General features: G+C 37.6%; 2 protein-coding genes across 2 annotated transcripts; both read left to right on the forward strand.

Moving 5' to 3' along the window:
• The first annotated feature begins 705 nt into the window (after window positions 1–705).
• Window positions 706–2,899, forward strand: LOC127661159 (gastrula zinc finger protein XlCGF49.1-like). The gene is made up of 2 exons (XM_052151751.1): window positions 706–765; window positions 1,116–2,899. Exon 2 carries the CDS (start codon window positions 1,146–1,148, stop codon window positions 1,947–1,949), a length of 804 nt encoding a protein of 267 aa, XP_052007711.1. The 5' UTR covers window positions 706–765; window positions 1,116–1,145; the 3' UTR covers window positions 1,950–2,899.
• Window positions 2,900–4,052: 1,153 nt separating this feature from the next.
• Window positions 4,053–9,845, forward strand: LOC127661163 (lactoylglutathione lyase-like). Its single transcript, XM_052151758.1, has 6 exons — window positions 4,053–4,209; window positions 4,871–4,953; window positions 6,648–6,788; window positions 6,993–7,060; window positions 7,183–7,272; window positions 9,437–9,845. The coding sequence occupies exons 1-6, from the start codon at window positions 4,141–4,143 to the stop codon at window positions 9,526–9,528; spliced, it is 543 nt and encodes a 180-aa protein (XP_052007718.1). The 5' UTR covers window positions 4,053–4,140; the 3' UTR covers window positions 9,529–9,845.
• The last annotated feature ends 1,676 nt before the right edge of the window (window positions 9,846–11,521 follow it).

An 11,521-nucleotide genomic window follows, 5' to 3' on the forward strand; every position in this document is an offset into this window, starting at 1 on the left:
CCTAATCCGAATTTCTCTTGCCAGATTAAAGCCACTGTAGCAGTTTTGAACTTTTCATAATTTTATCATCCACCTGACATTCATTTTTATATTGAACCTTTTCACAAAATTCGCTGCCCTCAAGTGTGCGCTTTTCAAGGCAACCGTTATAGAACGCGTCACTTTATTGTTTCCATGGTGACGCGTCATTGCTTGTCTCGTGACAACAGCCACTGAATGACTGATGATCTGCTTTTATTTCTTTTTTTATTCGAAATATTCACAAATTTGTTAGCTATACTATTGCATTACCTTTATAAACATCACCTTTATAATTATCACGTTAGTTGAGCTCTATGCGCGATGGGCGCCACCTGATTATGGATAGGAATATTATTGTCGCTTCCATAGACATCAGTGTGTATTTTACAAACTCTAAATATATTGTTTTTTTAGTACTTATGTGAATTTAAATGTCTGAAATCTACTCACACCAGTGAGATCGAAATTCAGTGATTCCTCTGCGTACCACACTATGAGAACCACTGGTTTAGAGTATTATTATTATAATTATTATAATTATCGTCGTCATAGATGACAAGTGTAGTGACATAACAGCCCAGTAGATGGCGGTATGAAGAAAAGAATGAATCTGTATTGAATGAATCGGTTGTTCATCTCATTACCACAAGGAGGCAGTGCCGTCTATATTAGTCTCGCTGCCAACTGTGAAATATAGCAGAAGGAATCACGAAAAACGGAACGTGGAAATGCCCTTTAAATAAGGTAATCTTACTGTTTATAGTTGTCCTTTTTGACTGAGTAAGTGCTTTAACATTAATTCGTTCACCACATTTGTTCTGATCGACTTTGTAACTTTTTCCCAACTCCGAGCAAGTGAATTAAAAGTTGAGAAATAACATGGAAATGATCATGAATATGTTTTGGGTTAAAATATATACATGAAAAATGGCAAGGGAAACGTTTAGCTCATTAACAGTATATGTAAATAATCTGTGGTGAGACAAATACTTTTAAAGTTTGGATATTCCTTGCTTTTCTTGTAAAGCAATAAAAAAGTGTCCTGTGGCTTTAGTTCATTACTGTTTACATCTGTTTGATAACTGTTTCTCTAGCTATTGACTTGAAATCCTGAAAGCATCGAAATGAAGCCTGTGACTGAAAATGAGGTGCCAGATTGTGAACATTCACATATTGTGGGTGATCAGGGGTCAGAGTCCACCACAAATGACAAAGGTCCCACAAAGGAGGATGTAGAGATTCTGGTGCTGAGCCAAGTGGGGGGATCAGTTGGGTATTTTTGCCATAGACTGAATTATACAAAGAAACGTATTCAGATGACTGATGAAAGTCCTTCAGATACTGATACAAACACAGAACCATCTGTCTCTGCCCCCTCGAAAAGATGTAATACACCTGATAAAACGTTCAGCTGTAAACTCTGTGGCAAGGAGTACCGCTACAGTTCAAACCTGGTTCGTCACATGCGAATACACACAGGAGAGACTCCGTACAGCTGTGAACTGTGTGGGAAAGCGTTCCAACGTTCAGACTGGCTTAAATTACACTTCAAAATCCACATGGGTGAGAAACGTCTGATTGTGAAGCGCTTTGTTTGTGATCAGTGTGGGATGAAATTTTATTGCTCCACTTTACTCGAAAGTCATATAAGGAAACACAATGGCGAGAGACCGTTTTCCTGCTCGCTCTGTGAGAAGACGTTCCTCAGTCTGCAAAATCTCAGCCGCCACCAACATGATTGTCACTCTGAAGAGAAACAGTTTAAGTGCACGCTGTGTGGACACAGCTTTGCACGCTTTACTACACTGCAGAAACACATACGGATTCACACTGGAGAGAAACCTTTCTCCTGTTCAGAGTGTGGAAAAACATTTCCTTATAAATACTCACTGTTAATGCATAATAAACTGCACTCAGACAAAAATTGACCTGATATTTATTGTTAGGTTAATAATTATACACTGCATTCTTTAAGTCTGAAAGAAAAATAAACTACCCAGGGTCAGTGTAAATAATTTGTTTATTTGTAACATCCGATATAGTTCTTGATATTCAATTTAGACTTATGAAGAGGGTTGGGGAGTAACGAAATACATGTAACGGGAATACGCATTTAAATGAACTGCATTCCACTACAGTTACGATTTAAATAATTGGTAATTAGAATACGGTTACATTCAAAAAGTATTTTGATTACTGAAGAGATTACTTGCATTTTATTGTCATTTGTTTCATTTAATATTTAGTCCTTTCCAATGGAATATTTGTATACATATAAATGATGTGATCCAAAGTGCATTTGAACAGCGGTGAAACGCTTTTTTATGATGTGTTACATTCATACGTGCAGACAGAGACGTTTGGAGCAGAAGAAATAGAAATAAACCTTGTGTAAATTGTCATTTTTTTAATTAGATTTTTTTTCTCTCCACTTTTTCCTCCCAATTTGGAATGCCCAATTCCCAATGTGTGTGTTTTTTTTTTTATTTTTAAGTCCTCGTGGTCACATAGTGATTCATCTCAATTCGGGTGGCGGAGGACGAATCCCAGCAGCCTCCGCGTCTGAGACCGTCAACCTGCGCATCTCGTTATTCCAGCATCCTTTGCACTATGCTTCATCACACTGTGTAGATGTATGCATAATGTATGATAATAATAACTTTACTCCTGCGTCCTTTGCACTCTGATCACTGCAATACTTGTCAATATGTCTATATTGTTTTCATTCATAGTGTGTATATTTGGGTTGTCTACACTGTAGCCTGTGTCTGATTTTATTTTATTATTGTGTTTTTTTGTATGAGTAAGCACATCGTGAGCAATGTACAATCCTGAGTCAAATTCCTCGTATGTGTACACATATCTGACAATAAAGCTGATTCTGATATGATTCTGATCTTATCACGTGGCTTGAGCACGTTTCCACAGAGACATAGCGCATGTGGAGGCCTCATGCCTTCCACCGCAGCATCAACGCTCAACCAGGCACCCCACAGAGAACAAACCACATTGTAGCGATCGCAAGGAGGTTACCCCATGTGATTCTACCCTTCCTAGCAACTAGGCGTGCTAGCAAACACCAGGGGTGATTGTGTAAATTGTCATCTTAACGCTAAGCTAAAATGCTATTTCTAGCCATTTTACATTCACATGTTAGGCAGGCACAATCATATTTTTTTTTAATCAAGAAAATTCACGTCGGATCATAATACATTTTTTTATCAAGAAATTCCACTTTTCTACTAAGAGCTTTGATATTAGGGCATTATAAAGGCTGTAATTTTTTTCATGGAGAGGGTCTGCACATGGGACTGCCATGTTATAATCACATGACCAATCAAATACTACTCGCTTAATATCAGTAACCGTCCTGTTATTTGACACTTTCATTCACTATGTTCATGTATGACTGTGAATACTACATTTCTACAATGGCATCTGAAACTATAACTATTGATTTTAAATAATACTGCATCCAAGCCGCTAGGTGTCAGTGTAAGTCCAAATGACACAAAGACAAAAAGTTACTGAGTGCACCTTTTAATATCAAAGGTAATTGCCGACACTGAACCAAACACTTAGAGATAAAATAATACCACTTGCAAACTTTAAGACACATGAATTTGTGTTGTATTAATTTTTACTCAATTGAATAAATCCAGCTTGTCTTCTATTTGTATACTGAATACCTGCATGACAATAAAGAGCTTGATTTGATGTTTCCTTTTTATTACAGTTTTCTCAATCGTTTACACCTTAAAATTCAATCTAATAGCACAACGTACCAGATAATTACAGTTCTAAAAGAAAAATTAGGTGCTCCTAAGACGCTTCCCAAAGAGAATATATAATACCAATTAGCAATTAAGCACTCCTTTGAGTAGAAGTATCCAGAATTTGCAGTGAAATTTATGGAAAAAAACACTTTAGAGCCGCTTTGGCGGCCTCTACAGGAAATAAAGTGGAACTGCACCATATCTGTTCTTTTATGGCCCCTCCCACTTTACGTCACGCACCTGATGCAGCCCATGGCCACGCCACGTCCCCTTCGCTGTGTATTTCCGCCAGATAGTCAGCTGTCTGCTGTACCTGCGATCACCTGGCCGAAACACACCTGAAATGACAGACCAAGGGCTGACTAACGAAGCAGCTGCCTCTGCATGTAAAGAGGGAGACCCCATCACTAAAGTAAGACACCGCATTTGAGTCCAATACTGCAGGACAGGGTAGAGAGGCCAGTAAATCAAACCGTCCGTCATTTCCGCTTTCTCCTTTATAACTCACTATAATGAATAAGAAACAAGCAATAAGTTCTCGTAAATAGATTTTATGTAATAGTGATTTCCCTAACTATTTGTTCGTAAGTTGAAGATTGTATGTAAATTAAAGCGGTTTTGCTGAGTCATATTGAGATATTATTCTGCATGTACTGCTTTTGAATTGATATATGTAAAGATTGAGTGACGTCACTATAATGACATTTGACAGAGTGGAAATGTTGACCCCAGTGTCCCAGAGCAGTGCACCGAAACAAATTTCACCAGTAGCAATGTATGAACCTGATACCTGCACGTATTGTGTTTTTAACTGTATTTTAGAAACTTTCGTAGAGGTCCTATATGGAAACCTTTTTCCTCCGCACATCATTAGACCAAACTTTTGGGAAAGATGCCTTATTTCCTGTTTGATACATTCGCTAAGACCTTGTATCATTAAGCCCTTCATCAATAAGAGTTTATGGGAAGTGTAGACAGGTAGTTGTTATTCAAGTACCTGATAATCTATACAATTATATGTATAATCTTATTTCTCATCTCTTTTAAATTGCATGTTCTTCCCACTGCTGTAGGACTTCATGATGCAGCAGACAATGTTGCGGGTAAAGGATCCCTTGAAATCCCTGGACTTTTATACACGCATCCTGGGAATGACGTGAGTTTTCATAGTTTCATAGATTGTCGACAAACGAGCATTTCACATTATTTAAGTAATAGGTTTATTTATTTATCATTTTTGACTGTGTAAATATCAAAATGTGTAACAAAGATATTTTTAGACCAAAATGTTATTGTAGTTCAGTTTCAGTTGCATAATAAATAGAATAGATTAGTGGTCAAATTATACGGGTTTTCTAATGGCCAATGCTGATTTCCAGAGTGCACGTTGGACAAAATAATGCCGATATATAAAAAGGGTAAATATAGTAAATAACATGTGCATAAAATTAATAATACATTTTTATTTAGCACTGTATTTACTCAAAATGCAAACCAAACTTTAACTTCGTTAAAATGATAATAATAAAAGGTCTTTGAAGTTGCGCTCTCGTGCAAGTGCGGATTGCTTGAGTCGTGAGTCAGATGAACAGAGTTGTGATCCAGGCTGATAGAATACACACTTCAGAGGAAGATATACGAGTGCTCTGCTTGAGGAAATGCTAGATTTGCTCCAGTTTTGTTTGTGAATTAGATCTGTTTATACGAGATATCTGCATATTTTCAGACAGTGTATGATAGAAGTTTTTTCTTTATTTGCCTTTATATCATTAGATAAGACAGTAAAAAGGGGGAGAGAGAGAGAGAGGGAGAGAGGGAGAGAGGGAGAGAGGGAGGGAGGGAGGGGGCAGACACAGGAGCACGGCGTGTCTGTCACGGCTCTGACATGCGTGACAGTTTAAGTGGGATGTTATTGTATGCCACACTATGGCACATTGGCATGAAACAATAAAACAAACTGTTATTATTAGTCGTTTACATGTCTCTAAGACATCTGCTTAACATGCAAGCAGGTGATTCTCTGCACCCTCGTGGCTTGAGAAACGAATTGGCCAAATGCGAAACTTCATCGGCCAATGTCGATAAATAAAAAATTCCTAATATAGTCCGATATATTGCTCAGGCAATAATCAGTCGACCACTAGAATAGATATTGTGAAATTGTGTAATAAGGGAAAAGTTCTCCCAAAAATGAAAACAAATGAAGATTTCTTAGAAGAAGATTTCAGCTCTGTAGGCCCATACAAAGCAAGCGAATTGTGGTCCAAATATTGAGCTCCAAAAAGCACATAAATGCAGCATAAAAGTAATCCATATGACTCCAGTGGTTAAATCCATGTTTTTAGAAGCGATATGATGGTGTGGTTGAGAAAAGATCATTATGTCCGTTGTTTTCTATAAATTCTCCTCCCAGCGCAGTAGGTGGCGATATGCACAAAGAATGCAAATTGCCAAAAACAAAATAAGAATGTGGAAGTAAAAGTGAAAATTGACATTTATAGTCAAAAGAGGACTTAAATATTGATCTGTTTCTCACTCACACCTATCATATCGCTTTTGAAGACATGAACTGAACCACTTGAGTCTTATGGATTACTTTTATGCTACCTTTTAGTAGTTTTTTTAGCTTCAAAGGTCTGACCCTAATTCACTTGCATTGTATGGACCTACAGAGCTGAAATATTCTCTGGGAGGGCATGAAGGTGAGTAAATGATGAGATAATTTTCATTTTTGGATGAACTACTGTATCCCTTTAAGACCAGGGAATGTGAATGTCCCTGTCAGTCAAGTACTTCAGTTTCCTGATCTTTACTATGAAGTATGTTTGGTTTGTATATTTTTCATTGTAGGCTGTTGCAGAAGTTTGATTTTCCCGCCATGCGATTCACCTTGTATTTCCTGGGTTTTGAGGATGAGAAAGAGATCCCTGTAGATGTAAAAGAGAGGACCGCTTGGACATTCTCCCGTCGAGCCACTATAGAGCTCACCCAGTAAGTTGATGCATGAGCGACTCCAATGATCATGTTGGGATGGACATCAACTAGTTTATTGATAAATGCAGCTTCATATGATTTCGTTTTCTGTCAAATTGTATAATGAATGAAAGTGAATGGTGACTGAGGCTTTTGGTCCATAACATTCAGACTTTCATCTCCTTTTGTGGATCTCTCATTTGTGTTTTCTCACTTCAACAGTAACTGGGGCTCAAAGACGAATGAGAGCATGTCTTACCACAATGGCAACTCAGACCCACGAGGCTTTGGTAAATACAGGACGAGACTACAGGATACCATTCCTCTCTGTCATAGTATTTCCTTTGAAAGGGAGATGGCACTATTAATCTAAATAAAGAAAATTGAGAAGATTAATGACATGTAATTTTAGGCCATATTGGAATCGCTGTGCCAGATGTCCATGCTGCCTGCAAGATATTTGAAGAGCAAGGAGTGTCGTTTGTAAAGAAACCTGATGATGGTAATTTATTTGTATTATTACATGGCTCTCTTCATTATTATTACATGTCAGACAGACTGAACATACTAATTTGGTTTATTTGTATTTGTATGGTTACTGTATGACAGTCAGTGGCATAACTTGGAGCTTATGGGCCCCAGTGCAAAGAAGCTGTTGGGCCCCCCCCCTTTTTACTCATACTCAAGTAAACTTCTAATGAAGATTTATTTACTTTGTTACAATGGGCCACTTTCCTCTCATTACATTACTGGTTTTAATAAGTTTTTATAAATGCGTAATATATGGAGATTTTTGAATGGGACTTTTACGGCAATGGAACTTTACAGTGGCACGTTGCCACTCGAGTCCAGTTCATGACTCCAGCAGCAGCAACCGCTCCTAACAAACACTTTCTTTCATCACACAATGCCTTCATTTTACACCAAGACAAGCGGATATTTCAAGATTAGAATTGCAGCTCCAACTTAAGAAAACTCATTGCAGTGAGTTTTGGCGATTGTGATAACTTGAGCTTGTCTGTGTTGTTGTGATGGTCATTTTCAGGGTGATTCTGTAACTATGGGCTCTTATGACCTCAGTTTATAAATATACATTTTTATATCAATGCTGAAATGTATCATTATCTAAAGTCAAAATCAGTTAAGTGTAAATGTCTTTTGCTATGCAACTTTGCGTTTGACAGATACGGCACATAAATAAGCCTAACACGCCTTAACATACAGAGATAAGGTGCAGTTTACTCATACTGTTCTGAACTAATGAGCTAGACTCTTTCTACATTAAAAATACTGTAACAACACTGAACTAAGGATCCATCCAGGACTTTAAAACGCTGGTAGGTAACCTTTGGTAAAGCATGATCTTGTTTCGTTTTACTCAGCCTTACTTATGTATGACTGGGCCTGTGGAATATTGTTTGTTTTTCACCGTAATAGTTACTAGAAACTGGTTTCCAAACTTCTCTTCTAATTGACAGATTCGCCCAAATCTGACGAGCGGCATCCTTAAAGTGATTGCTCAGCCATAAATGAATGTTCTGCCATCATTTCCCCACCCCATTGTTCCAAATCTGTGTGACTTGCTGTATTTTGTGGAACACAAAAGATATTAGACTGACAGTCTTAGTCACCATTGCCTTTTAAAATATGGAGGGAAAAACATGCAGTGAGTAAATAGTGACTGAGGATAATATTCTGACATCTCTTTAACTGCCCGGATAGCAGAGTATGTGAATGGAGTGGATCGGCAACAATTTCCCCTCCGTGCTCAAAGCATTCTTTAATCACTACGCTCCAGCTCCTCTCGGGGTTGTCCATTTCCCACTCCCGCGCTCCTGGGTTAGAGAAACCCTGCTCCATATTCGCTCCATGGCTAAATTAGTGCCTAACTACCTATCCACTGTAAAGTTATTTCAGTATGCTTTTTAATATCACTTCGCCGTCCCATCATTCATTTTCACTATATGTCAGTTGACGTAAGAATAAAGAGACGAGACGCAAGCATGTAGTTAAGTCCAGCTTTACCACAAGCTTAACTCAATAATAGGGACTGTGAAAACCGAAAGGGATAGTAACCTTTGCGCTGGAGGTCCAACATTACTAAGTGCTGCTAGATTTTTATCACATTCTTTCTGGTTATATCAGAAATTCCATCTTTCCTTTATGCCAGTAGTGTTTAACACTGCTTAACATGTGGTGAATTATTGAATTAAGGTCCGTTAACAGGTGTTTTTCCCATGATGGAGCATTAGTGGAGCATTTCCAATAATTTCCAATAATAATAATAATAATAATAATCATTATTATTATTCTGTCACACATGTTAAATGTGTATTATGTAATGGAATATTGGAGATTAAACGTCAATTTTGTTACATATGAAAGTAACTAGTTACTTGCTACTTTTGGATACTTTTTTTACTCCTCATGTAATTATTAACATCACTACTTTTACTTCTAATTGAGTAATTGTACTTTTACTTGATTACAGTTTTTGGCTACTCTTCCCACCTCTGCCTTAGGGCAGCTGCCCACCCTGCTCTTCCTGTAGTTATGCCCTGATGTCAATTAATAATTTGTTGTTATCACATTGCTGTTATACAGTGTTTAATGCAGTCTTCAATTTATTTCAGACCTTAATCTCTGTCCCTATGTCTGTCCTGCAGGTAAAATGAAGGGCCTGGCCTATATTCAGGATCCTGATGGTTATTGGATTGAGATCCTCAGCCCCAATAGCATGGTGTCCATCACTTCTTAAAGGCTTCTCTTATGCTGTGACCTGAATAGAAGAAGCTAGTTATGAAAATCAAGGACTGTCGGATTATCAGACAGAGATATTATTCTGTGGATGGCAAAGAAAAGTGCACAATGAAGACAGACGATCTTTATGAATGATCGCGGCAGTGCACTAGAAATCTGGTGGCTGAAATATAAAAGTGTTCAATACAAATAGGTTTTTGTGAATTTAAAATATATATTTTGTAACGCAGTCTTCCATAGATTCTATCATTAAAATCCTGCCTTTTTTGTTAAGTAAAACAAACAAGTGTTTTTGTTGAGCGTCTCTTTTGTTAACTTCTTGAAAGGATTAGATGAGGGTGTTTTTTGTTTTTTTTTAGGATCAAACAATAGCTTTTGAGATCCACCCTATAATGTAACACTATGTTTTTCGGTATCTTCTCTTAAAGTCAGTACTATCCAGACAGCCTGAACATACTTTTCATGTTTGAACGTGACAAGCAGATGGTTAACATTCAGTTGGTGATAAAAGAATAAAGACTCTGGCACAGTTGATCATCATTAAATGGTGACATCAAGCAGAGCTGGCTGCCAAACAAAAGGTTATTTGAAAGAAAAAAATTCCAAAAGCACTCCTGCATGATTGCAAAACAGGGTTGGCCAAAATGAGGAATCTTGCTGGGGAAGAAACCAGCCTTTTGTTATAAGTGTTGTGTAATAATATGTGAGGCACTTGGTAAGTTAACCATTTGTCCACTGGAGGCCTTGTAATAGTAAAAGAAGTATAATCAGTTGAGCTTTTGTCCACTAGAGGCGCTGTAATAGTAAATTACGTTTAATCAGTTCCTCTTTTGTCCACTAGAGGCGCTGTAAAAGTAAATTAAGTTTAATCAGTTCCTCTTTTGTCTCCAGAGGAACTGTAAGAATAAATCAACATTTTGTTCAATCTGTTCAGAAAATTAAAGAGCAGGACTCAGGGCAAAAATGCCACCCTAAGTGACCTAAATGCCCAACATGTTTTAAATGTGCCATCAAAAATGCTGCTGTAAGTGACTTTTTAATCGAATATTTTATATATTTCATAATATTTTATCGTAGGCCCCTCTATCTGAAGTGTAGTAGTCTTTAGTAGTAGAAGACTGCCATTAAAAGTTCTAAATGTCTGGAAATCCTCTTTAATTGGTCAGTTGCTTATGATGGGTCTTAAACAGAGATTTTTTTGCTGAGACAGACCACTTGTATTACATTTACATTTATGCATTTGGCAGATGCTTTTATCCAAAGCGACTTACAGTGCACTTATTACAGGGACAATCCACCCAGAGCAACCTGGAGTTAAGTGCCTTGCTCAAGGACACAATGGTGGTGGCTGTGGGGATCGAACCAGTGATCCTCTGATTACCAGTTTACCAGTTATGTGGTTTAGACCACTACACCACCACCACTAATAAAATAAATGGGAGAAATTGGAACACCCCAAAATGGAAGGTGTATAAATGTTCCCTTCTTACAGGTAAAAGAGACCTGAGAAATTCAAGCTTGTAGTACCACCTATTTACTCCAGAGGGCAGTAAGTGAAACTTCAGCTGTATGAGCAACGCGCAGTTTATACAGTGAACAAAACAACCCTTCAACAGGCAGAAAAACACAAACATGCGTTACGTTCTTGCGTTCAAAACGCTTGATGGAGCACAACTTCGAACTAATGGATCTCAAGATGTGTTCTAAATATTAAACTATATTTAACTTGACACAGTGACCTAAACATTTTTTGTTTATGATGCAACACACACGAGATGCTTCACAAGCATGTCTGACATTGACGGGTCCTTAAACAAGCCCTAATAATAAATCTCCAACTGACTGACAAATTCACTAGTGAAATGGATTGCTGTGAACTGTATACCAGTGATTGACTTATGATCAATTATATGGTATTAAACAAGACATTGTATTCTAAAGCCGCTTTTTGTATTGTCTTAGCAATGATTAACTCTTCTGCTACAAGAATG

The sequence above is a fragment of the Xyrauchen texanus genome, chromosome 20, assembly GCF_025860055.1.
Source record: "Xyrauchen texanus isolate HMW12.3.18 chromosome 20, RBS_HiC_50CHRs, whole genome shotgun sequence".
NCBI lineage: Eukaryota > Metazoa > Chordata > Actinopteri > Cypriniformes > Catostomidae > Xyrauchen > Xyrauchen texanus.

Bases quoted from the DNA above. Each gene is read 5' to 3' on its own strand.
- LOC127661159 (XM_052151751.1), top strand. From the start codon at position 1,146: ATGAAGCCTGTGACTGAAAATGAGGTGCCAGATTGTGAACATTCACAT.
- LOC127661163 (XM_052151758.1), top strand. From the start codon at position 4,141: ATGACAGACCAAGGGCTGACTAACGAAGCAGCTGCCTCTGCATGTAAA. The intron at 7,061-7,182 runs GTAAATACAGGA...ATGTAATTTTAG, and splicing joins CTCAGACCCACGAGGCTTTG to GCCATATTGGAATCGCTGTG. The intron at 7,273-9,436 runs GTAATTTATTTG...TCTGTCCTGCAG, and splicing joins TGTAAAGAAACCTGATGATG to GTAAAATGAAGGGCCTGGCC.